The sequence below is a fragment of the Daphnia pulicaria genome, chromosome 4 (genome assembly GCF_021234035.1).
Source record: "Daphnia pulicaria isolate SC F1-1A chromosome 4, SC_F0-13Bv2, whole genome shotgun sequence".
Classification (NCBI taxonomy): domain Eukaryota; kingdom Metazoa; phylum Arthropoda; class Branchiopoda; order Diplostraca; family Daphniidae; genus Daphnia; species Daphnia pulicaria.
In genome coordinates, this window is record NC_060916.1 from 20,713,008 (window position 1) to 20,740,222 (window position 27,215).

The 27,215-nt window shown below is 43.7% G+C and overlaps 1 protein-coding gene and 1 long non-coding RNA gene across 2 annotated transcripts; both read right to left on the bottom strand.

Moving 5' to 3' along the window:
• Positions 1 to 11,217: 11,217 nt before the first annotated feature.
• Positions 11,218 to 14,742, bottom strand: LOC124337883. Its single transcript, XR_006917554.1, has 2 exons — positions 12,455 to 14,742; positions 11,218 to 11,769 (listed from the first exon to the last, which is right to left on the bottom strand). It is a non-coding gene; the product is annotated as an uncharacterized LOC124337883 (long non-coding RNA).
• A 2,033-nt stretch (positions 14,743 to 16,775) lies between these two features.
• On the bottom strand, positions 16,776 to 25,387 carry LOC124337881 (protein bowel-like). Its single transcript, XM_046791898.1, has 3 exons — positions 24,568 to 25,387; positions 22,692 to 23,801; positions 16,776 to 19,262 (listed from the first exon to the last, which is right to left on the bottom strand). The coding sequence occupies exons 2-3, from the start codon at positions 23,594 to 23,596 to the stop codon at positions 18,530 to 18,532; spliced, it is 1,638 nt and encodes a 545-aa protein (XP_046647854.1). The 5' UTR covers positions 23,597 to 23,801; positions 24,568 to 25,387; the 3' UTR covers positions 16,776 to 18,529.
• Positions 25,388 to 27,215: the final 1,828 nt, after the last annotated feature.

Here is a 27,215-nt window from a genome sequence, read left to right on the forward strand (position 1 = left end):
GATACGCAATAACTGGCGCATTCAATAGAAGGCCGATGCACTATACGCGGACACTCCCCTTTTTCGTCTTCTTCTGTCTATTCAGTTTCCCGTTCATTTAACCAAGAGCGCAGAGCTCATTATTTAAAACAAGGTACAAGGGAATCTCTCCTATAGTGTGGAGGCGGGTATTGAAGGGCAAATGGAGCTGCCAATCTCTTCTAGGAAAAGTAGAAGAAGAAGAAGAAGAAAAAAAGGTAGAATGTAGGTGTTTCGTAACGCCCACGGATGCCCGAGCCGCAGCAGCTCGGCAGAGAGAGAGAGAGACGATACGGCCCGCCGCCGCCGACGACCCTTTAGCCTTTTGGGAAGGAACTTTGTTTTTTGAAGTGCGGCTGGTTGTATATAGAGAATTTTTGAATTTCGTAGCCTTTTGCCGCATAGATTAGGCAAAAGAAGGCAAAACAGAACAAAAAAGAAACGAGCTCAGTGCGCGTCTAGAGTATACATTAGATGAGAGAGAGAGAGCGCGGGCTCATTTAGACTCTCCCAAATCTAATTTCGTGGGATTTTTTTTTTCTTTCTTTTTTGTTTGTGTTCGGCTCCTCTTTTGTTTTTCTGTGTGTTTCTTTCCTCTTGTTTTCTTGACTCTGAAGAGAATATCTGTAGACAAGGGTGATTCTTTGGTTTTCCTCGACTGATTGGAATCGAATCGCTGATGATTCTAACAAGAGAGAGAGAGCGACTTTGAATGTTCCAGTTTATATCTATTCACAGTGGGAAAAATACGTGACCTTTGGCTGGAAAACCCAAAGGTAAATTTAGAAAATACGAGACGTCGACCACACAAGTCCTTTCGCGGTTTAGACACCCGATATTGACATCCACTTTTTTTTGCCATCAGACGAGATGTACAACAAGACACGCGGTTGGCTATTATTGACAGAGGACGACGTTTTCTCTCGAAATCCTTAAAGAACACACACACACACAAATGGGGAGAGAAAAAACAACAACCGAGGGAAAAGACCGGCGTATATATATGTGTGTATATATGTGTGTATAAATAAATACACATTGAAACAGTTCATGCTTAGATACACACAAGATGAGTCGACGACGAGAGGGACTCTCTTTTTTTGTTCTCCTATTATTAATATTGTCGTTTTTCATTTTGTTTAAAACCAACATGTGCACAGGTGGGGGTCCCTGTTCCTTGTCCAGCAAATTTCCTTTTTTCTTTTCTCTTTGACTTCTCCTCTTGTCTTTGAGTAGGGGATCAATATACAAACGGCCTATTGATGGACAAGGGGGTAGTTTGATCCATCTCGACTCTCGAGAGAGTTGAAACCTATGTGCTGCTGCTGCTGCTCTCCTCTTCACTTCTAACTTAGCTACCGGTGTATATCTATTGCCCAGCAGGCCACTCTATATATGCCGGGCCACTTTGTGTGTCCGAAAAGGGGAAAAAAAGGTGAACAATGTTCACTCATGGAAGGATAAGAAGAAGAAAAAAGGGGTATCTTTATTTGAGCAGAGTCATCAGTGGCCGAATCGCAGCAGCTATAGATAGTTAGTTGATATTTTGAAAGTTGATGGAGAGAAGAGAAAACGAAGAAAAGGAGGTCAGAGAGCAACATTTCTTGGTCTCTTTTTTTTTCGACCACGAGTTAGCAGAGAGAAAAAAAAGTGGGCAGTACCGAGCCCTTCAATTTATAAATCCTTAAAGCTTCATTCCTCCTCCCACACCCGACCGCAGTCCCACTGCAGCAATATCTCCGTCGGAATAGATGGATAGCCATCAAGAGAACCAGCCACACACACAGGCAGCAGCGGCTCAAATATGCTCTATGCGGCCACATGTATAACAAACACACGTCCTACATACACACAACATTTTAACATATAAAGTAGATAGACCCAAAAGTTTCTAATAAAAAGGGGGCCAACAGAGAGTCGTTGCTTCGGCTACTTATTTTTTTCTTTTACTTCTTCTGGTATTTTCCCAGGGCAGTTAAGCGGGAACTTCATAAACTGTCAGATCATAAAAAATGGGGGAGAAAAAAAATCCGCCAACCGCCCAGCTATACAGGACGAACTGTACACGCTTGTATAATAACAATAAAAACCAGGCCCACTCTATCTTTTGTTCTTACTGTGTGCATACACAGATTCCCCAATTTATTTTATTTTCCCTCAAAAATAACCAAAAAGGACTAAACACAGAGATGGGAGAGAATTGAAGAAACTCCCCTCTGCTCTAAAATCTACCAACGACTTTTCATTAATTAGTTGGATGAGTTTTGTGGAACCTATCACGCGGTAGCTGCCGGTTTTTCGGAGCCCAGTCAAAGAAAAGAGACGAGGGTTCAGAAGAAAACGAAACCATTTACGTAGGAATCTCCATCTTGAGATCTACTGTAGCCCCCCTCTTCTCTAATGACCTGGGAACACCTACGCTTTTTTCTTCTTCTTCTTCTTTTACTGATGGTGAATGCGCGCGTTGATCGGACCCAATGAAGGGTTAATTATTTTTCCTCCTCCATCCAGCGGAATCCCCCAATGATGAAAATCGGTCCATTTGTGTGTTTCTGTGCCCCACCACCACCACTACAGCTCTTAATATGTATTTCTAGATGTGTTTATATGCATCTTTCTTTTTTTCCCCTTGAATTTTCGGTTCCCATCGTATAGAAACCCAGCAGTTTAGGGCCCTGGGAAATTGTCCAAATGAGCGCGTTCCATTTTAAACGCTTCGTGCTAAGCAATCGTTTCAGATTGATTGAGAATCGGTTCCCATCCGCATCATCCCGCAAGTGTGTTGTGCCTATGTGGTACGTGTCTAAAACAAAAAAATCTTTGGCTGCGGCATCTTGTTAAGATCTAGAACTAAATGTTGCCATCTTTCATGTTTCTTTTTTTCCCTGTCCAGAGACGGGCGAATATAATGAGGATATTTTCTCTTTTCCTCGCTCGAGCGGAATGATCCTTATGGCGGCAGATGTCCGGACGGGACAATATCTGCCGTAACACAATGCTGGACAACATCTTCATCTCCCAAGAAAGCGAATTGTGGACGCATTGTCGCGCTCGATTGAGGAAAAAAGTGGGTTGGAAAAAAAAAAAAAAATTATTGACTGCCTTTATATCGATTCTTTTCCTTCTGCTTTGGCCCCGCATTCATCCCATTCTTTCCTTTTTTTCTACGACGACGACGTTCAACCTCTTTCGATTCTTCTCTTCACACAGAGGTCAAAAACGCAGAGTTGGGCGACTGATGAATATGATAATGGGTGCCGAAAAAGAGTCTGTTTGGAGTGTCGGCGAAATAGAAAATGAAGATTCTCTGGTGTAGAGAAAGAAATGAATCGGGAAAGAAAGAAAAAAGCGCTAGCCGACTCCTATTGTGGAGTCTTTTTTTTCTTTAACTAGAGAAAAGTGTCGGCGAGTTCATCGTTTTCCAGACTGGCACATTGTGTCAATTGTGAGCAGCCGAATTGAGGTAAATGGGCACACACGGCCTTCTCTCTCTCTCCATCTCAGTGTTCCCTCTGTGTGTGCAAAGTTCTATACATCTTCACACTTAACGTACTACCCTTTCTCTGTCGAGAGTCAAAGAGTCTCTTTTGGGCCAGTTTAAAAGGATCCCCACCGAAGAAGAAGAAGAAAAAGGGAATCGGTCAAGCGAACTCACCGCTTGTATGGCCTGTGTGTGTATATACACACACACTCCCCCGTATACAGCCAGCATAGTCGTCTGAGTCGAAAAATTCAACAGAGAGAAAAAAGAATCAAATTGATAAGAAGAGAAAAATCGTAGTCATAAAGGCGACATTGTTGGTCACGGCTGTGTCTCCTTTTTTGCGTGGGAGAAAGCCAGCAACAAGAGGGGGCCGTGTTGATTTGTTGAGTCCGACTCTCATTGTGTCACCCACATAGGTGAATCTTTCACGGGCTTGCCCATGAATGAGACTCTTCTCTCTGAACAGAAAAAATCTGTCCAGCAATATGGGCCGAGCGACGTATAGAGCGGTCAACGAGTTCAATACACTCTTGTCGAACTATAATGGCGCTTTCTTTGGCCATCGAGGCAACCAAATAATACTATTTTGTTATTGTGAACAAATCGGCACATTTTCTATGTATGGCAGTATCAATCCCCATTGAAAGAATTTCATTGATACCGGACATAATAAAATATAAAGAATGGCCCATATCCACACCATTTGACTGCAAAAGAGACGCCTATAAGGCGAGAGAGAGAAATCAATTGAAACTTGTTTTTCTGTTATTTTTTCCCCCTTATTGTAGTTTTATTTTTTACAATACGGTACATGTACGCGTGTGCAACTATTTCGCTGTTTTTTCTTCCTTCAAAGGCCCCCATTCATTGTTATTGGCCTTATCGCAACTTGCCCATTCAATAAAACCATTGACTTTCACCTGAAGCATTTTTTGTTTTCTGTGTTTGTGTCTGGCCATGTCCCCTTGTTTTTTGGCGACAGGCAATCCGCAGCATTGCGAAGTCGATGGACCCATTCGAGAAGAAATATAAAACCATTAAAAAAAAAGATATCGCGACCGGGGGTTTCAGCGCAGAAAAACAAGCGATAAATAAAACAGGAGAAAAAAAAAGAAGTGCACTAGTGCAGACTGGAGGGCACGCGCTTTTTATATTGCACCAAGTACAGCAACACCATCAAAGCGTAAGAGAAGTTGACCCCAATGAGTAGAAATAGAGAATTATTGTGGGAAATGGCATAACGCAAAAAAACAGTCGTGGGGCAGACAGTAATGGGTGTCATAGACTTAAGAAAAAAGTCACCTCGACATTTAGTCATTTTTTAGGTTGTTTCTTTGCGCTGCACATCTTTCGCAAAGGTAAAAAGGTCTTCTATTTGGTCACAGTCGATTTACCAAAATAGAAAAAGAAAATATAAGAAGGTGAGATTTAGAGAGACAGAAAGATATGTCATGAATCCGCCTGTGTTGTCTACATGGTCGAGACTATCTCTGGTCACAAAGTCCTTAAAGTTATAGGCATTAGATTTCAGGTGCGCCCGGCGCCCCGTTGCCTGTCGGTTAGTACGGCCATTTTCGAATGAGCCCGCGCGAAAAAGACAGAAAAAAAAGAAGGTGCAGAAAGACAAGAGTACTGGGACTATGGGACTATATGGCAGGCATTCAGAAGCCATAAAGGAAGCTGAAGAATGGGCTCACAATGGACTATTATACCCGGCGAACGCGGTTTTGATGAAGTGTGTGTCCCCCCGTGTCGCCGTCACCGACCTAAAGGATTCCGACATTGCTCCGAAATAACACGCTGAACGGCCCTATACACATGGAAAGAATCGGGTGGGGGGAGAGAAAAAATGGAATAATGGAGAATATGATAATAGGAATAAAGAAGGGGCGGGTTGACTCCAAGTCAATTCCAAAGCACAAAAGAAAAGAATTGAAAAAAAAAAAACTTTTTTTTCTTTCTCCTGGTATACATTTTCGATATTGTGTTTGAATTTCCCTCCACCACTTGAAGAAACGATTGAACCGTGACCTGCGCCCAGCCCTTCTTCTTTTTCTACGACAAGTCCTTGGATTATTTTGTATTTTTGTATTTTTTGGCTGTTGTTATTGATTCGGCACACCAGAAAAATAGAAGAGTTTTTGGTGCATCGATTTCGCCATACCGTCGCAACCTGTTGCCAATAACAATCAAACCGTTTCGTCGGTCGCGACGTTTATTCTTTTTTTTCGCCCTCCCTTATCTGCCGCCCTTGTTTTCGTGGATTTATACGAATTCGCCCTTTTATTTTGGCCTTTTTTTTACAATATGCAACCGAATGGCGCGGTTCTGCTTTGATGTGTAGAGAGCGGCTCGCCCCGTCAAACGGATAGCGGAGACGGCGAAACGTGCAAACTGCGCTGGCCGTTTTACTTCGGTTCGCCGCCAGTGCAGAAAAAGGCCCCCTCGACCCACCGCTTATTTGTCTTTTGAGGAGATTTTATTACAGTTTGTGCATAAAAACTATAGGCGCTATGGCGCAGAACGGTCGAGCGTATAGCTAAATCCCTTTTTCACCCAAAAGGCAAACGGTTAACGACGCCTGTATATATGTACGGTACAGCAGCAGCAGCCAGTGCTCTACTAAATTTACTTTTTTATTCCGCTATGCTGTGTAGAGTAGCTACAAGCGCACGGGCGCCGAATCGAACGGCTACTGTGCCGCACCATAAACTTGTGCCGTTTCTTTTTTTCTTTTTTGTTTTTCTTTTTATTATTTGATGTGCTAAAAAACAGCACAACAACAAGGACAAAAACAGCCGTTGAGATTGCCATCACGTCTTTTCGGCTGGTTTGATTTCGTTGATAGAAATCAGACGGCGGGTTTTTTTTCAAGACGAAAAAGATTTCGGGTTGACCCTTGACCCTGCAACGACATTAACCATATTCGGTGTGCAATTGTATAGAAATCAAGCAGCAGAATTCAAGGTGTAGAAGATATAAGCCAAAATGTGTTGGTGTGAACAACTCTAATGGTATTTTATCTTTTTCTCTTTTTTTAAAAAAAAAAAAAGCTTGCTGGCCTGTATGGCCGCACCCCCTGTTGGGCCACCTCTTCTGATCTTGTAGACATTCTTTCCATGTCAACAAAAAAGTGAAATCAATGCTGGCCAGTTGAAAGGTGAGGGGGGAAGAAGAAAAGAAACTTTGGAATAGAAGAAGAAGAAAAGTTAAAAGAGTGAATGAGAATAGCCAATTGTGGGCTCTTTTGTGTGTGTATCTACCTTTTTGCCAGTCTCTCAAGTTCCCGACCATGGCGCGGTACACGGCAGACACACACCGTACAATAAGTGAACAGTGGAACATTGAAAGTCGAAACGAATGGGAATAAAGGAGCGTAGGAGGGCTAGCGCGACACACACGCACAACTATGGTCGCCCAGGCTAAGATTATACGTACAGCAGGAATAGAATAGATGAAAGGATATCCTATCATCACCGAAGAAGAAGGAAAAACCTGACCGAATAAAATTGGAGACACGCCAGCAGTCCCCCCCCCCTCTCTCTCTCCGAAAATGGTGAAACGCCCCGACTCGATAACCAAAAAGATGATCGAGACGAAAATCAATCATTCCATCAATTTCATTTTTTCTTGTTTTTAAATAAATCTTGGACAAACAAGGAGGTGCCGAGGTGGTGGCAGGTCCCTCTTGGTCATGAAATTTTCTAGTCGCACTTTGCTAGAAGTGTTTAAAGTTAAAATACCCTTTACAATTACATAAAATAAAATAATAAAATACCCTAATTACCCACAGACAAAGTTTTGAGGTACAAAAACGGGCCTGAACTGCAGTCGTTCTACCGATGAGTGATTTAATGAACCCTTATTTTGTCAACAAAAACGGCAAGAGAAAACTTCCAAAAATAACAATAATCGGAATAATCGTACTCCGTATTATGTCGACTTACAATCAACGCCCCAGAACGCCCCAGAATAAGGAGAATTTTTCCTACCTTTAAGCCTGGAAAATACGGTCAAGCATCCAGGCATCCACAGACAAGTTGAATGCACCAGAGGAGATAGGAAAAAGGATGTCAGACTCGTGAATACACCCATGGGGGAAGAAGAGATTCGTAACAAGGCCGACATCGGTAGTTTCTCCAATCAAAGAGGATGATGTTTATCTAAATCAAAAATCAAAAATGGGTTACAAAAATATATAGACAGAATCAACAAGTAAGGAAATGTTGAAAATTAGACAGTGGGTAAGCCCAAATTTTAATAAATGAGAGAAATATTGAAGGTTTCATTTCTAGAAATGATAGGAGAAATATCTAGCAGGTCTCAAGAATAAAAGTAGCACAAATCATTATCCTAGCGATGATATTAAATTGTTGATAACAGGTCAATACCTCAATACCTCCACAAGCAAAACTTGCATATCGTGTTGATATGTGATGGCTGGCTCAGGCCTTAAATCTGCACAGAGGAAAAGTTTAAAGTGAAAACATACGCCATGCATTGACAGGGGGCTTACATGATGAATGCTAGTCAGGAACAAATTTAAATCTAACATAACAGATAATAACTACAACATAGCAGGTTTAACTCTTCTATTTAAGCTACAATAATCATTCCATTTGTATGCTTAGTTTTATTCACCTGCCAAACAGCATGGGGTGGAGAGCATGGAGAGTCGAAACACCAAGACAGAGTTTACACGAGACACGTGAAGTGAATCGACAGAATTCACACGAGGACCACATTTCAATCATTTTGTTAATTGTGCAATTTCTCGTGCAGCCACGTACGTTTCCAAAAGAGTTACTATTTTTCCGTTTTCTACTTTTCTTTGTAATCTGAAACTGAAACTTCGTCTCTTTTTCGAAACTTAGCAGACAACACTTTTCTTCTAATAATCTAATTAGCCATGGTTGTAAGATATCGATAGAAATTAAATCGATCCCCCCCTAAATCCAAACCGCTCAAAACGGTTTTCTCACCTCCGCTCGGTATCCGCTTAATGGATGGAGATTATTTTAGAATTTAATAATTCGACTCAGCAAATTACACTGAGTTTCCTACCACAGAAAAAAGTAAAAATTTGCACGAAAAGATTATCATCAAAAGACCAAAATTGCCATAATAAGTCTTTCTCTTGGCTTCTGGGAATAATATATATATATATGTATTTCGTCTGTCATTCCACGAATTGCGTGGCTCCGTGTTCACTGCGTATTTCATTTTTAAAAAAAATTCTCCAATAGCCTGCGATTGCGCCATTCGATTGGAGCGGATCTCATCAGATTCTATCGTCCATAGAGAGTCGATAAGATCGCGTGACTGGCAACGCTTTCTACATGAAAACATAAACACACTTGTTCATATACCTATATATAATGTTGGTGCCTGCTTCTTTCTCTCTCCATATCGGCTAGCCGGTTTTTTCCCTTCTTGTTATTATGCAGTCAACGGGGTCACCGAGCACAGCAGAGAGAGAGAGAGAGAGAGATCCAATAGGGGATATATCTATATATAAGAGCCAGTCGATATGTTTTCATATTTTTACGAGCCTTTGATTCGTGTGGGAAAAAAAACTGGGAACGACGACAAGTCGGCAAGAGCAGTAGTTGGAAAACCTGAATATGTGTGAAAGATTTTTCTGTTTTTCAATAAGCCAAAAAGGAGAGAGAAGAAGCCGTAAACGGTCAAGACTTGATTGGATAACGGCCTTCTGTGTCCACCAGCAAGCGGACCTGTTTGTTGCAGCCTTCGTGTGTCTATATCGAACAGATCTCTCTCTCTCTCTGCAGGCTCTTGTATTTATTGTTTAGACTCCGAGAGTCTCTCTATGTCCTATATGTGTGTGTGTGTGTGTGCTCTATGGGCCAGACGTCATAAAGTCCCTCTCTCTTTCAATAGGCGCTCGCCCCTTTTCATCCTCCTGTTTAGCCCCTTCTTAATGTCGAGCCGCATCTGATTGTTTCGACTCCTATACGCGCGTCCAACACTTGACACACACACACAGCACCGCGCGGAGCAATATCTCTACGCCATATCTCTCTCTCTCTCTCGGTCTGAGCAGCAGCAGCCGGTTGGGTTTTAAACGTATACATTTATATGACATTGTCGTCGTCTTGGGTCCATACACAAGAGCTGCCGCCCCGGCCGCACGTATAGATCGGTTGCACAAACAATCATCGAACCCCATGAAGTTGTATACAGTCCCTTGTTGTTGTTGTTGTTGTTGTTGTTTTCCGTTTCGCTTTTAGCTGATCTAATTCGGAGCTGCCGCACTTGGAAAACAGAAATAGAAATTGAATCCGAATCGAATCGACGGCGTCTCTGCTCTCTTTGTAGCTTCTCGTATTTTTTAAAAAAGGAATTGGATAAGGAAAATATAATTGAAGAGCAAAGACTAAAGAAAAACAAAAGATTAATTCGGGATTTTTTGGTCCAGTGTTTATCTTTTAGTGTACACTGAAAACTGTAACGCAGTAGCCAAATGACCGTTTCGTAATCCTCACTGGGGTTTTTGAAAATCCCACCCAATTTCACATTTTTATTATTTCCGTTGGAGTTGATAAAACACGTATGCAGTTACATCACCTGTTGGCTAGATGGCGTCGTTGTTGCCAGGCGACTCAGGTGTGGAAAAATGTGAGGTAACAGGAGGGGAAGGGAAAAATTCATCTTCCACGTCATCCGAGAGTAGATGGAGTTGCCAGTCGTTTGAAAGAAGAAAAAAAATCCACAAAAATCATTTCAAAAAGGAACGTCATATAAGAAGGTCAGGATGTGACTCACCTTTTTTTTTTCTTCCTATACCAAAAAGAAAAAAATCTCGTTTTTCCTATTACATTTTTTTTTTACGGTCGAGATAATAATACAAGAAAGGAAACGCCAAAAAACACGTGTGAGTGCGAGCAAAAGGGGAAAATAAAAAAAAAAAAGAGAAAAGAAAAGAAACGAAGAAGAAAAAAAATCATGACAAACATCCTGTTTCGCGGATTTGGCCAGTGTCGGAAGGAGGGGTCCAATTGGCGCTGGCTGCTGTTCCATCTTTTTTTATTTTTACTTGTCGTTCTTTTTCATCACTTTTTGAAAGAAATAAATTTTCGTGAGTCATAATAATAAGCCGACGATAATCGTCACATGTGTGTCATTTGGTTGTCACATCAAAGACCAGCCGTTTTCCCCGGCCGATTGTGAACGGGAAAACCGCGTCGTCGTCTGTGAGGAAATGATTTTATGGATGGGCGACGTATGCGTGTTTTCTTTTATTGTCGTTTTTTTTAGGGGGTGGTGGTAGGGTGGTTATATTACGAAAATCAGCGGTGACGGCATTCATGAATGACAACAGAGAACGTTTGTCTCATCATTGTCACGCAGTTGATTGCCGATCGACTGAAATGTGTCAGCTACACTTATTGAGTTCGATCTCATTTTCCTTGTCAGCACTAACTGTATCACCCGGTGAACGTGCTCTACTCTTAATGTCATTATACATATCGGGAGTGACAGAGAAAACAAAAGGAGTCAAATGAAAGTTTAAGGCCGTCGATAAGTCACGTTACATTAGCGCGGCAGCCAACAAACGAAAAGGAAAGAAGAAAACAAAAAATGAAGAAACGCGGGAAGTTGAATGTGAGACGTGCAAGATAAGCCACCGGGTGAGGAGGAGCCGTCGCATCAAAAGTAAAGTGGGTATTAATGGCATTACCGAACGCGAGAGATAACCAACAACAAAACTTTAATGGCCCTCGATGGCAGTATACAGTAATACATTTTTATAGTCAGAAAAACGCCCACACGGCTCCCTCTGAGTCTGAGGAATAATATGAACGCGGGATTTCTCGGCGTCCGTCCGTTTGAAAAATAAAATGAAAACAAAATGTAAGAAGCCGCCCGCGACTTCCTTTTTGCATCGCGTCAGCTTCTTGACGTCGAACGACGCTCACATGTAGCGAGGCTGGCGCGATGATAATCGGCGTGAGATCATACAGACACAGCGGTGCGTATAGGCCCTTCGTCCCTTTTTTGAATTTTTATAGACGACCAACAAGAAACGGTTGGTTGTTTTTATATACCACAGCGCGCCATTATAAACGCTGCGCTTTTTCCATCGACAACTTTTTCTTTTTTCTTTTTCTTCCTTTCGGGCTTGTTGGCAACGTGTCAAAGCGGGCGGGGTCCCCTTTTTTTTCGCTCCTGCCGAGCTTCCGATTTCCCCAAAAGTCCGTTCCATCATCCACGAGCAGCAGCTGCAGCAGCCAACGTCGTCGTCTCTGCGAACAGTTAAAGGCGGCGGCTACCATTAGAGTTTTTATCGAAAAAGGGGTGTTGAAAACTTATATAGCCGAAGAGAGAGAGAGAGAGAGAGAGAGAAATAAAAGGCTTCCGTCCTTTTGAGAGAATATCTGATCGTTTATTGGGAGGAAATGTGCTGCGCAGTCCCGAGCTGAAGAAGAAGAAGAAGAGAGTGCGCGGGATCATTTTGTTGCGCACGAAATGAAACTGTGGAATGAAATGAAGAGGCCCGAAAACAATAAAAACCGGGCTGGGCCACACGAACTTCGATCTTCGTACGCAATTACAGAAAAAGAGAAAAGTGTTTAAATTTGTGTTGATGTTATCTTATGGATGGAAAAAAGAGAGGAGGCGGTGCCTCGCTGTTAACGACTAGATATTTGTACTTTTGAAAAGAAATAAAAATATTTCCTGTCTGTCCATTAATTCCCTGGTTTTAGTGGCGTATCAAGTGACTTTCGAGCTGCGATTATCCGAGTCATCGGCAAGGAGGAAGCAACAGCAACAAGGCCAAGAAGAAAAAAAGAGTCTTTTTTTTATTTTTTCAAACAAGGAAGAAAACGATCGCCTAAACGGGAGAGAGGCTGTTGGGAAAGAAAGACGACGACCGGGGAACCCAACGAGTGTCTATTAAATTGTGCATTATATATCAAGAGAGTTTACCTTATAGCAGTAGAAGAAGAAGAAGGAGGGCCATTATAGGCGATGAGGTCACTGGCTCTCATCATCATTAACGGCAGCAGCGTCGGGGCCCTTCATTAGAGACCTATATCGAGTTGGCGCCTCTCTCCTAACGGGTAACAACACGCAAAAAAATAAAAAAATAAGACGCATTGAAAAGAAGAAGAAGAAGAAGAAGAAAAAAGGCAAATCTTTTGAAGAAAAATAAAGGTGAGGCATCTGTATTATTCTGTTCAGCAACAAAAAAGCGGAAAAAGAATTTCCAAACCCGAAGAAGAAGAAGAAAAAAAAGTCCTCATCCTCGTCTCAGTTCATTATGCAGGTCTCCCTCCCGCGGGTTTTTCTTGCTCGATTTGGACGACTAGAGTCTGCCTTTTGGAAACGTGTAACAAGAATACAACAATCTGTATTTAAACGCAACAAAACAAATTTTTTTTTCTTAAGGGCAACAAGTAGATACATAGAAATAGAAGTGTGCCAATAGCGGATGGGGCGATTCATATGCACATTTGAATGGAAACAAATGGTTGTTCTGATATTATAGAGTCTAAGGAATTTTTCTTTATTCCTTTTTGTTTTTCTCTTAAATAGTTTCGGCTCTTTATCTCGAGCGAGTTGGAAAACCCCGTCGGGCCTTGTAGATCGATGACGGGCAATGATGATGATGATGATGATGGTTGATGGAGCCGAGCCCATTTTTCCTCTTTTTTTCTATTCCTTACGGAATATTATATATAGTATATATATATAGCAGGTAGACCGGCGACGATGGAAAACCCTTTCGGGACTATGGGCATTAGCATCGATGAACCATTGGAATATAATCAACACAACAATGGCTACAGCACGGATCACACACATATCCAAATGTCTAAAGATATTCCTCAACTTATTTTTGGGAAGGATCGACAGCGAGTCACGCCGTTTTTCTTCTCATTGCCGCACACACACAACGGGATTCCCTTCAGAACGGACAAGTTTTTTTCCCCCGAAAGCCAACAGTTATTCTGGTTATACATTGAAAACGAAATCGAATAACTTTTGAACGAAAAAAAAAAATACTAAACTCAACTGAGCGTGCGCTACTTTAGCTGTTAGATTTCGAATGCAGCACTTGTGCCTTACCCCCAAATATATATTCGAATGGGGAAAATAACGTATACTGCTCGATTGTTTTCTGCTGGCTGGGAAATGATAAACGCGAGCTATTTCTAATTCCGACAATCGCCTCTCTCGCCCTGGCCATTTCCATGGTGATGAGGTACCACGGCGAGTACGGATCCGTGTAAGATGGGAATAGCGTGACCTGCGCAGCATACAAGCCTTTTCGTTCCCATTCAGTCGGCTTAGGGGGTGATGCTCAAAAAAGTGTACATCCCTTGATGATTTGCGTACAAGACGTCGCCACTTGACACTGTGCATCGGCAACCGACGGTGGTGAGTGGTGTAATACCTATGCGTGCCACCCACCACCACCAACGCCACCACCACCCGTCAAACGACATGAGGAACGAATAGGAGCGCGACTCGCCCTTCTCTTTTTCTCAGACGGGGGACGCCTTGACGTCTGGACTAATAAATATCCTTTGTGGATATATACGTATGCAGTTGGGGTATATAGACGCATATTTATTTCTCCTAAATGCCAGGGCTTGTTTGGTTTTCTTTTCTGTTTTCCCTTCTTGCTTGAATTTCCTTTTAAATCTATAATTCATTTCACAATCGAAGAACATTTTCGAGTCAGCAACTTTGAAGGTTTTGCTTCTTGTTCTCCAGTCGGCTCCGTGACGTGGCCATTGTTTCATTTTGTCAACTCCACGTCGTCCTCCACGTATACAGACACACACACAAAAGAGAGGCTTCTTCTTCTTCTTCTTCTTACAAAAATAAAAAGTTTCTTCATGGTCTTCCACGTTCCATCTATCTGTCCCCCCCCCCCCTTTATTTTTCGAGTTCCATTCAGTTTGTCACTGTCCGTATAGCTGCCGATCTCGAATCAAGAATAATGACGAGGACTCCTAGGCAACAGGGCAGCTCCACTGACGAAGAAGAAGAAGAAGAAGAAGCGACGAGACAGTGTGAGAGAGAGACACACACACGAGTTGTTGCCCATTGTTGCATGGAGAAGAAAACGGACGGACAGGAATGAAAGAAGGGGAAACTTCTCTCTCTCTCTCTCGGCGTATAGATCAACTTTTCGGATTACATGTGCTGGATGCTGTTGGTTGCTGAAGGAGAGAAAGAAAAAATAAAAGAACGGACGCAATAAAGAGAAAGAAAAAAAAATAAATTTCAAAAGGAGAAAAGATGAATATCGTCCGAAAAGAGAGAAGAAGAAGAAGAAGAAGAATGAACGCAGGAGAAGAGTAAGAAGCTATATAGGTGGAAAATGTCCTATACAACAAGAAGAAGAAGAAAATGGAGAAGAAGAAGAAGAAGAAGAAGAAGAAGAAGAAGAGGGCCTGAGGAATTCGGCGCGATCCCGCAGTGCACACACGTTTCGGTTGGGTTTGCCCGGCGGGCAGCTCTCGCGGCTCTCCTCATCTCTTTTTTTTTTTTTTTTTCTTCTTCTCCTTTTATTTCTTATCTTTTTCAAATGTTGTTTCCAGTCGGGACTGATGAATTCAGAGAGCCCATCTGGCGCAGTATAGAGCATCGACAAGAACAAGACAAAACGAAGAAAATGAGAAAAAAGATTTGGGTTTGTGTTTTAACTTTTTTGGGGTCCGTGTGTGTTGTCTCTTGCGACTCCCGATGAACAGGGCCCCGCCGAAATTCCGTGATTCTCGTTGACAGACGCACCAAAAAGGAGACCCCATCTCTTTTTTCTTGTGATATTTCTCCACCGGCCAGTTCTTGTTTCAAATCGTTATCCTAAACAGGTTCTAATTAGCAAAGACTAGCAACGACAACCGTCAAGGATCGAAACCATCGGCTCGAATTCCGTCAACATTCGCTTCTAACACGCGTAACTTCTGGTTACTATCCAAGTTATATATTAAAGAGAGAGAGAAAACCAGTGGAGTGTTATGTGTGTGTGTGTGTGTGTGCGTTGGTATCCGGTCCATCTCGCTAGCTATCACTAATTCTCCCGAAAAAACATTATTCAGTAGCAGCAACGGCGCCGTGTCTACCAAACTTGTTACATATGGAGTGTCTGTTGATTGTTGTGGAGTCTCGCTTGTTCTCGCCGTTGTGAGTTTCACGAAAGAAAAAATAAATAAAAAAATAAATTGAATATGTATGAAACTGCTCATTTGGAGGGGGGATATATAACGAGAAAAAAAAGCTGTTACATGCATCTCTTAAAAACATACAAAGTTCGTGACATTTTTTCCGTGCCAAAAAACCGTCGCCAATCGAATACGGTGGCTTTCGTGGAATAAGGGGGTCGCCATTCACGCGGGACTTGTTGCTGGCCCTGCGTTGTTAATTGCTTAGGCCACCAACCATGGACAAACTAAGAGAATAAAGCATTATTTTATCTTCTCTACTACTTCATTGGTTACGCAATCACCGCCACCGGCTCCTTTATATACAGCATTTGGAGCTTTTAAATTTAAAAAAAAAAAACTCCCTCCGCACTGAGAGTGCTCGTAATCAGAAATTTGATTAACATTCAAGTCTCATGAGCAGCAGCCGGACTCTTAACAGCTGCTTTATTGGACTTGGCTCTAGGACAAGTTCGTCCACGCCCAGCAGTGCATCATCATCTACATTGTTAACGATTATTTTCGGAAAGCATCGAAACTTGGCTGGTCAGCAAATCTTTTTTCCGAACACCGACAAAAGACACCGAACGAGGAGAGAATTCTCCCATCGCCAGTGATGATCGTCAAATCAGGAAAAGAAAAAAAAGAAAAGAAAAGAGGAACCTGGAGGGCATCGTTTCCTCTGTGTGTGCATTTGATATCGGAACGGTGCCGCAAATGATTGGGACCGCCACTCGATTCGATCAGCTTTTTTGGGGGGCCCTGGGTCTTTTCATTGGCGCCACAAATGATGATATAAAAACTGGAACTCGACGTCGAGAGAGTGCCATTTGAAACGATCAGTTTCACTCGTAAAATCAGAATATCTATTCGACTTTTTTTTCCCCCGTGTCTATATAGTAGTTTTTAGTAATGCAATCGAATGCAACTAAAGAAACAGGTTGGGATACTGTGGGTGGCATATAGTGTCCGGACCGGACCCGTATTGGGTCTGACTGAAACCAGAGAGTCGCCAGTAATTGCACGACCGTGTACACATAAAAGCGCAACGTCAAGAAAAGGACGAAAAAAAAAATTCAAAAGTTTCCATCAACATGAATACCTGATTTTTGTATTCACCAGCATATTATAGATATATAACAGACACAGTACACGACACAGACAAAAAAAATATAGAGACGGACAAAAAGAAATTTGAACAGAACACAGACACACACACACATGCACGATATGATCCCGCACTGGTTGATTGATCGCAAATTGTTATTTTTTTTTCTTCTTCTTCTTCTTTACAATTGAGGTTTTCGATAACAGCAAAACACACAAGACATTTCTTATTCTCCTTTCTGCGTTGGCATTCTCTCTCTCTCTCTCTATCCCTGTCTGTGAAACTTACATAACTATTATTTTATCGTGGGGGGTTCTTCATATTCTTTGTTATAGACAAGAAGAGATTGGAATTTCGTCTATTCTTATCCATTCAACCTGTTTGTATTTTTAGAGATGGTTAAAGGTGGGGTCTCGGGATTTCTTTTTTTTTTCAGGGGGAGAGTAGCGTTAGAGTCTTGAGTGAAAACTGAAAAGAAACTGAAGAAGACAAAAAAAAAAAAAAAACAACCCCAAAAATGAGAAAGAAGAAAAAAAAAATTGTTGTGTGCCTCGGAGAAAACCTATACAATCCCAGCAGGAAGGCCACAGATGGTCGTCAGCGCGCGCACCTGAGAGCGTCAGAGCTTTAAAAATAAAAAAAAATAAAAAGAAGAAGTGGAAGCAGCAACAGCAGCGGAATGAGTAGCATCATTCCAGTCAGTTGGTGAGGCTGCTGCTGCTGCTGCCTGTGTAGTTATTTTTTCCTTTCTTTCTTTCTTCTAAACTCTTTATCCCCCACACATTCATTCCATTCCTCGTTTCTTCTGCCTTTTTATTATGCAACTATACACTTCCCTCTGTACTTGTATTATCTATTCAAAAAAAGAGTAGAGAGAGAGAGGCAATTTTTTTCTTTTTTTACAAGGAGAAATCGACAGCCATTGGGATTATGTTCATTTACCAGCAGCTGCTGTCACGAGAAAAAAACTTCCACAGCCGAGCATATCCTTCATCACATGAGATACTGCACGCAGAGAGAGAGAGAGAGCTAAAAACGGGAATAGAGAAGAAGATGATCAAGTGCGTGTGTGTACAAATCTCTTCTCGATAAGAGCAAGACACGAGCACAGAGAGAGAGAGACCGGGGCAGAAAACAGAAAATCATCAAAGGCGGGAATATGAAGAAGATAAAAAGAACTGGGAAAACAAAATTTGGATAAAGAAGAAAATTTTGGGAATGATTTGGCACGATCCAAACTACTTTGCACGATAGTAGAATAGTCATAGCGTTGATATCTCCTGCATTTAAAAAAAAAATTGTTTTTTTTTTGTTTAAATTTCCTCCGTGAACGTCGGGCGTTGGGATATGGGTCGAAAAAGAAGAATAAGAAAATATAAGGAAATAAAATTCTCGAATTTTAAAAAATTTAGAAAAATAAAAATAAAAAACGATTGAGTATATCACAGAAGCGCACACCACACATCGCGAATGTTGTTTGTCGGCTGCTGCTGAGATCGGTCATCAGCGCCGTATTTTGTGGGAAAAAAGTTTCAAAACGTTCAAACCGTTTGGCGCTCGTCACAAAACTCGTCTCGGGTTCAACACTCACATCGGGCAAATTGTTTGTTTCACGCTCGTCGAAGGTGCTGTACATTTTATACGTATCGGACGTCGACTCGGACACACTCAAACGAAACAAAAAGGGAACGTCAATCTTCTTCTCTTCTTCGTGTGTCAATCGGGTCATTTTGTTTTTTAGCGACGCATAATGTCCTCTATGCTGAAGCCGGACGGCCGTGACGGATTCATCGGACGGGCTGCTGGAGGGGCAGGAGGCGGTAACAACTGGACTAAAGGTGGAGGTGGTTGAGGAGGTAAGCGGACAATTTCCGGGTTGACGTCGACATCCTTGGTGGCGCTGGCGGCGGCGGCCGCAGCGGCTGCTGCCGCTTCCGTCTGGCGGAGTAGGGCGGCCGCCGAGGAGGTCGGCACGGGAGACGAGGTGACTGAGATGAAGGAATCGCAAGAGTCGGACGAATCCTCCGACGTGTCCACGTAATCCATGGCCGATTTGGAGCCGCTGGGACCGGCTTCCAGGTCGGACGGGCGGTTGGAGTGGACCAGCGACATCCCGCCGGACGATTTGACGACGATCGACGGCTGCAATCCGGGCGAGTGGAGCGAAGTGTCGTTGCTCTCGCTCTCGGTGCCGACGTCGCCGACGGCGTGCGTCAGGGCGTGGCGACGCAAGTCGCAATTGCGCCGGAAGACTTTGCCGCACGAGGAGCACTCGTAAGGTTTGAGGTCCGTGTGCGTCAGCAAATGGGTCTTGAGGTTGGAGCGCTGGTTGAAGCTGCGGGCGCAGACGGGGCACTTGTGCGGCGACTCCTCCAAGTGCAGAATGCGGTGGACGGCCAGCGTCCGCGATTGGCAGAAACCCTTGCCGCAGTCGGCGCATTTGAACGGCTTCTCTTTCGAGTGGATGTAACTATAAAATAAATCGAAAAGAAAGAAAAAGAAAAGAAAAACAATTAAGACTCTCTCATCTCCAGTAGCTGGCAGACACATTTATTTCTCTTTTGGGTTTTCTCCAAAGGTCGAATGACTTTTTGGAATCGTCCGTGTTTTTTAGTTTTTTTTTCCTCTTTTCCAGAAGAGGAGAGCCCCCCTTTAATCTCTGCCGGATAATCAGGAATAAAACACACAGACACAAGAGGAAAAACAAAAGGGGCCATTACGACGAGAGAAAAGAGCTCTAAAAGAAAGAGAGAGAGAAAAGAAGAAGAAGAGATTGGAGAGCCATTATAATACGCAACGGCAGCAGACAGGTAGTCGCTGGTATATAGTGGTGGTGTGGGTATTTCTATATATAAAAACACACATACATTTATGTATATCTCTATACTCTCTTATAGATAGATGCCATACGCTGCCGTTTCTGTGTAGGCGCAGCAGCAAAGTGTTGCGTCGTGGGCCCCTTCTCTCTCCCAACACCAACAATGGCGAACGGTGGCAGATAACTATCTCTGCCTTTCTCTCCTTATTGTATGTGTAAGATATATTCGGCTCTTCTGAGTCTTCCAGCTCTTGTGCAAGAGGGGGGAAGAAGAAAGCAGAGGATTTCAAATGTTGATATTCAACCCCCCCTCACTAGGCTGCTACATGTATTATAACTATCGTTAGGGGGCAAGTCAAGAAAGTTAACCGACCCCGATCTGCTGTATGTGTGTTCCAGAATTTTCTTCGTCCTTCTTATTTATATTCTTTTGCTATGGAAAATAACTGGGAATAGAACATTATGCTAAAACCAGCAGTTTGTCAGATATGACAATGAGAAATCAAATAGCCGGAATGAAATTGCGCTGGCTGGACAGGAGAACGAACGAAGGAAAAAAATAACGCCTTTGACTGTGTGCAGCATTGCACAAGTTCGATAAATGAAAAACGAGTTTTTTTTTCTTTTCTTTTTTTAAAAAAACTTACAGAGGAGGATATAGTATATAGGATTTTATTCTAAGACCTTCAATCCTTTTTTTTCTGGCCACATTCAGTTGATTCTTGTTTTATTTTCTTATTATTCTCGCATGAGAAATCGCCTCTCCCTGTCTCTGCTCCTTTTTGAAATAATTCCAAACATTTCGAACGAACAAAAAAAAGAAGAAAGAACAGACGAAACTTGTAAAACAAGTTGGGTTCGAAAAAATAAATAAAATCAAAGTTTTCGTGTCTAGTTCTATCTTTCTTCTTCTTCTTCGGCTCGCATTATAATACGCATACACGTTATATGTACTATAAGGTTTTTTTTTTCTTTCTTTCTTTCTTATTAGATTGCTGTTGTTGTATAGTTGTTGTCTGAGCAACGCCATATAGGGGGGACTGTAGACGAGAGAGAAATGGTTTTCATTTTCCCACATGGAAGAGAGAGACAAGAAATTCTCTTGGACGAAAAGTCCCGCGCTCTCAATCTGATTTTCATTAACGATCAAAAGAGACGATAGGGGTGCAGCAGTTATATACCCCCAACCCCATCTAGAATTTAATTCGAGTTATATAATAACAAATCTCTCCTAGCCTGGGATATCGAAGGGGGAGAAAATGTTGCCAGACAGAGACAGACGACTGAAAGCGACTTGGTATAGAAACAAAAAATAAAACAAAAAAAATAAGAGACTTCCCGGATTGGTCACGTCACGGAGAGTGAATTACGAATGTGTGTGTGTTTGCTTTTCTTGTCTCTGTCTTTTCAGAGTCGAAGAGAAGAAGAAGAAAAGAAAGAAGAAAACGACGACGACGACGACGACTAAAAAAAGAATTTTTCAAAAGAAGAAGAAGAAGAAGAAGTGGAGGTCATCTCTTCGAAAATGGGCAGTTGCCGGGGCCACACAATCTTATATGTGCTGCTGGCTGGGCTGGCTCGGCGCTGCTGTATGGCTGCCGTTGCCGCTGCTCCTGGCTGATGCTCCTTAGCTCCTGCTGCTGCTGCTGGTAGCCTCCTCCTCCTCCTCCTACTTCTTCTTCTTCTTCTTCTTTTGTGGCCCAAGGAAAAAGTTATACCTTCTCTCCCTTTTTCTATCTATCTATCTATCTATCCATCTCTCTTCTTCTGATTCTTGTATTCTCTTTTAGCTCTCCTTTCTACGTGTGTGTGTGTGTGTGTCTCGATATCCGAAAGGTGTGCGTGCCTGTGCCTGCGGGTCGCCCGAAACTGCTGGCACGCCATCCACCGCTCCATAAGAAGAGGAAGAAAACAAAGAAGAAGAAGAAGAAGAAGGAAGAAGAAAGATGAAAATGAAAAATATTTTGGTTTTGTTTTTCTTTTCATTCTTGTGGTCCACTGGCCACGTTGTTAGGCCAAGAAGAGCACAGAGCAGCAGACGGATTCCTCAAAGGAAAAAACAAAAATCTCGGAGGAGAGAAAAAAACAGGTGAAGAGCGCACCTCATCACGACCGCCTCCGCGTCCGACCGCAACCCCGTTATGTTGAGACTGCATAGCGCATTCCATAACTCGGATGGACCCCCCTTTTCGTTTCATTAGAGATGATTCCAAGGAAGCCGAACAAGTGTGGAAAGTGGCCGTCGTTTAAATTCCTTCATTAGGCCTACGAGGAGGGAGGCCTTAGAGTTCCGCTAACGGCGGCGGACCCAGATTCATTTTTTAAAGGGACCTCACCGACCGTATCGAATCGAAATATGACGAGGTGTAGTAGGTAGACAATGGGAATTCAGAAAAAAAGGGACTGGCTGCGGGTCCAGTCCTTGGCTTCCCCCCAAAAAGGGGTGGAGATGTAAGGAAATGGACTGGCGACACATCACGATTCCCCCCATTGTCATATAAATTCCTTTTCTTTTATCCCAATAATAATAGGAAAATCATAACTTTGACCTCGTCGCCTTTCGTTCATTCGTTTCTGTACTCAAATGGAATTCCGTCCGAGTTGGAAGTTCCAGCCGGGCAGGAAAAAATAAGAAAAAAAGAGGCGCTTCTCCCCTGGTTGTTGGAGCTATCTAGGACCGCCCTGGGCGGTATATGATACACCTCACACGCCCCCAGAGTTATAACACACGGCCGTCAACAAGTCCGCGCTCAGCCGGGATGAGACGAGACCTGCTGCTCCTGCCTGTGCTCCCCCCGCTGCTGCTGGAGGGGGGAAAACCGTCCGTCCGTCCGTCCGTCCTCCGGATTGAATAAATTTCATCCATCAGAAACGTGTTCTCTCTCCCCCCTCCCTCCTTTCCACTTGCTTTCCGTCTACCAGGCGAATGTTACATCGGTGAAGGACGACGACGAGCACAACAACAACCGACATACCAGAACAACAACAGCAGCAAACCCCCTCTCCACGATGGCGAATAAAATACATAAATCTGAATAATAACTTAGGGGGAAAAAAACCCAAAAGAAATTTGGAAATTACCGGTGGTCACGGAGATGATCCTGTCGACGGAAGGCCTTTCCGCAAATGTCGCAAGAGTAGGGCCGCTCGTCGGTGTGGGTCCGCTCGTGGATGAGCAAATTGTAGGACTTGGTGAACTGGCGGTTGCAGAACTTGCAGATGAATTGCTTCTTGGGGCGGGAAGCGCGGCCGGGAGCGATGCCGGACGAGACGGCCGACGACGACGAAGAGGAGACTCCGCCGCCTCCGCTCCCGCGCGAAATCAAACGGCGGTCGAAAGGCGACGAGAAAACAGGCGAAAAAGTGTCGTAGTGCCCGGCGAACTGCTGGTGTCCCGACTGCTGGTGCTGCGACTGAGACGGCGGGAACACGGGGAACGGACCCGATTTGCCCAGCGCGAATGCGGATGAAGCGGCTAGGGGCTCGAGGACTCGACCACCTCCTCCGTTGCCTCCGGCCGGTCGGCGGTTGGAGGACGACGAGGAAGAAGACGAGGAAGAGGAGGACGACGACGGTGGTGGCGGATGGGCTGGCGGCGGACCCAACGAGGATTCCTCGGCCGTCCTTTTGTCACCCGGGCGCAAACTTGTCGCAGTGGCAGGGGGTCCGTTGCCACCGTTTTTGTCTCGGCTGGACCCTGTCGGGTTGCTGCTGCTGCTGTTGGAGTAGTCGAAATTGTTCTTGCCGCTGGCCGCATCGGTGCTGCTGCTGCTGGCCTTCTGCGACGAGGAGCTCTCGTCCAGGAAGGACGGCATGATGTTGGCCACCGATCGCGACGGCACCACCGGCCGGAAGGCCGACACTTCCCTCAGTCCGGCAGCGTGAGCGGCCGACATGTGCATGACGTGCGGATAGCCGCCCAGTCCGTGCGGCGGCGGCGCCATGAAACCCGACGACGACAAACGCGACTCCTTCGAGTCGGCCATGATCCCGACGTCCTTTGAGTTCTCGTTTTCCTAAACGCTGGGTCACACAATCCACCGAAAAACTATCAAACGGGGCTGGGATTCAGGAGCGCAACGTAGGCGCGACTGTTCAATCCGGAGACATAAGCGCCACTGTCTCAGGGGCAACACAAATTTTCCTTATCTCTTCCTTCCTTCCTTTCGGGCACTCCAGTATGTAAGAAACCTTTTAAAACAGAAAAAAAGAGAATAGAAGCGTGGCCGATGTATTATAAAGTATATTGCGTCATTGGGAAACGATTTCAGGGGGGGTTCTCTTTTTATTTTTTGCGCTCCTTGAAGTTATACGACCCAATTGCCGCGTTGGTTGCAACAATACACAACCTATGCGCGTTGGTTGGGCCATAAAAAAGAATAGGAGCCGGGCAAACCGTTTGAAAAAGCAGCCCGCCAAATACGAATTCCGTACCCAAAAAATAAAAATAAAAAAAGAGAACTGGGCAGCCAAAGTCTAAAGACAATAGGCAGTAGTCGTTTTTTGGGCAGTAGCAAAAAGGATGGTAAGAAAAAGTTGCGTGTGTTTAAAAAAAAAAAAAAAAATCAAATTGCCCAGTTCTTTTCTCAGGAGTTACACACAATGCAAGGCAGGGCCAGACAACGTCAACAAAATGGCGTCCTCGCCCACCTCCGTGCTGCCTGCTGCTGCTACCCCCCTTCCCTTTTCCCCTTGGAGAGAAACACAATTCAATCGCTCCTGCTGTTTTTCAGGAGGCCTGCCGTTGGCCTCCAAGGCCCCAACGCGCATTCTCTTATTAAAAACAAGGAGGGAAGAGATATGAAATTACAAAGGAGAAAAATCAGGACGGAATTTTTGTTCCCTTTTCAGACAGAGAGAGAGAGGGGGGAATCTTAATTTTTTCGGGGGGAACACACTAAATATTTTTAATGATTATTAGAGCTGGAGAGAAGAAAAAAGAAAATGTGTTTTATACCTGATTCGGCTCCTAATTTCTGCCTCCGTGCAGATGTTGTTATAATATCCTTGGTGGTAGGTCGACCTCTTCAACCTGATGCCTCGACTGAGAAAACCAGACGATGGAATTCCACTGAAATTGCTCGGCGATTAACCGAGAAGTTGTTCCACTTTGGAGAAATGGCCGATTGTCGATGCAACAAACAGAAGCACTTTCTTCTTCTTCTTCTTCTTCTTGGCTGACGAAACGTCGTCGTTGGCCAACAGCAGAGACGGCCGAACCAGACACACACACAAAAAAGCACGAAAGCAGCGGCGAGGAGGCCGCAAGACACTGGAAACTGAACGTGGAACGCCAGCAGCTGTTTCACATCTGCACATCCAACAACTTCTAAACTAAACTGCTATTGAGCTGCTACTAGTGTATAACTACCAAGTAGACATCCGCCGGAGGTTATTAGAAGAAACCCCAACAACAAAATCAAAGAAACTTGAAAATTCGACAACCAAATTTCTTTTTCCCAGAAAATAAAATAAGAGAAAAAGACAAAAATTCAAATGTCGGACACACACGCAAAACTCACAGAAAACGACACGGTAAGTTTCGAGATAATCAAAAATTCGGAGGACACGAAATGGAAATGATTTGTCGGAGCCTGGAAGAGTCTCAAACTTTGCTGCTGTGCTGCTCTGTCTCAAGACGATGACTGGAACATATCCGGTCGGTAGCGTGAATCCGTCCCGGCGCGGCACAACAGACTGGTCTATCAAGCTACCTGTTGCCTCCGGTGTACGTACGTTTTTTTTTCTCCTTCGACCGCCCTGCTCCTCCCCCCTTCTCCCCCCCCCCTTCTTCTTCAGTCTCCTAACTTGGAACTTCTCGTGTGTGTGTGTGTTGCTCCTGCTCCTCCCTCCTTCTTCTTGGGGCGCGCATAACAACTTGGCTGCCCCTCCGCGTGATAAGAAAGAAAACAAAAAAGAAGTTGCTTATAAGGGAGTAGGGTGGTTCGAGTGGGGTGGGGAGGGGGGAACGGGTGTGTTTGCTGGTGAACTTCTTATAAGAGATAGAGAAAGGGAGGGAATGAGGACAGAGTAACCCAACAGCTTCTCTCTCCATATTCGGCCTCCTTCTTACCTGTGTTTTCTGCCCTCTTATTGCGCGCTACCACATCACCTCCCGTCTCTCTCTCTCTCTCTCCCCTCTTCTTCTTCTGCTTCTTCTTATTCTCTTCCCCTCTTTTCTGACTACTACCTGGGAGCCCTTACACACACACACATGCAGAGCGTCCAGGAGAAGGAGGAACCCTCTGGCGTATCTACCTGCGACATGCCAACGTAACACACACACACGGGTTTCTTGTTCTTTTTCTATCCTCTCTCTCTTCTCTTCTTCTTCTTCTTCTTTCCTCCTCTTTTATTCTTTTTCTTTCTTCTCCTTCCATTTCGGTGTTACGGCAGCCCAGCCCCATCATGGCGGCTACCTTATAGTAGTGTCTCTCCTCGGCTGGTGAATAGGAGCTGGGCAAGATGGCCAAAAAAAGAAGCTGCACCAAGCAGTAATAAAAGCAGTGGCAAAAGAAACACGACCGACGACCAGCTTCTTTCTTCTTCTTCTTTCTCCGCAAAAGACATTGACCGTAAAAATGCGCTGATCAAAAGAAAATCATTTTCATCTTCTTCTTGGAAATCTAACGTTATTATACTACAACGTCATTTCTCTTATAGGCCTAGTTAGATATTTCTCTCCCTATTTTTGTTTTTTTATCAAGAGTTCCTGAGTTCCTCCATCTTCTTCTTCTTCTTTTTTACCTTTTCCCCTCGTGATGACTAAAAAAGCAGCTGGCTTTGGTATGCAGCTCACACACATCCCTCTACTACACACACACACATGGGAAGGAGTCGGGAGAAGGAGGAGGCAAATGAGTTCTTATACCTTTTGTTTACGGTTTTACAGCAGCACCCGGAGAAAAAAGAAATATATATATAAAACTTGGCAGCGCAGCAGCCGGACAGAGATGGTAGTTGCTACGCAAGACTATTACCTATATTTATGCACCAGTCCAGCAGCAGCAGCAGCACCCTAAAGCCAGATTTAAAAAAAAAATAAAAAAATAAATTGTTTACTTTTTTCTTTTCTTTTCTTTTTGTATTTATCATCTTGATATAAATAATAGGCGTGGAAACGGTCGGTGCATTTCCCAACTGTCTCAATGTTGACCGTTCATAATATTCCATAAGAATAAGCGCCGAGAGAGCGGGACTCTCTCGTCGCGTCTCTGTGTGTATATAAGCAAGAATAAAGCGCTGGCTTGGGCGGCAGTCCAGAAACAAGAAGAGACTAATGGCTTCGACTTATTCCAAGACTTTTTCTTCTTCTTCTTCTTCTTCGTCTCCTCATTCCTGGCGTTTGCTCGTCTTAAGAACGTCGCCGACTCGCGATGAACGTGCGTGAGCTTCCACCCGACCGAGCAAACTCTCCGCTTTGGCCTGGACATTTTTGTTTTCTTTCTTTTACTTTTGGGTTTGTTTTTCTTATTCTTTTTTATTCTTGTAAAAAAAAGAATTTCTCGAGAAAAAATGGACAACTGGGGTACCTTACATATCTCCGATCTTTCATGATGGAAAAAAGAAACCATCAATCGTCTGTTTCGCCATGCGAAATAAGCC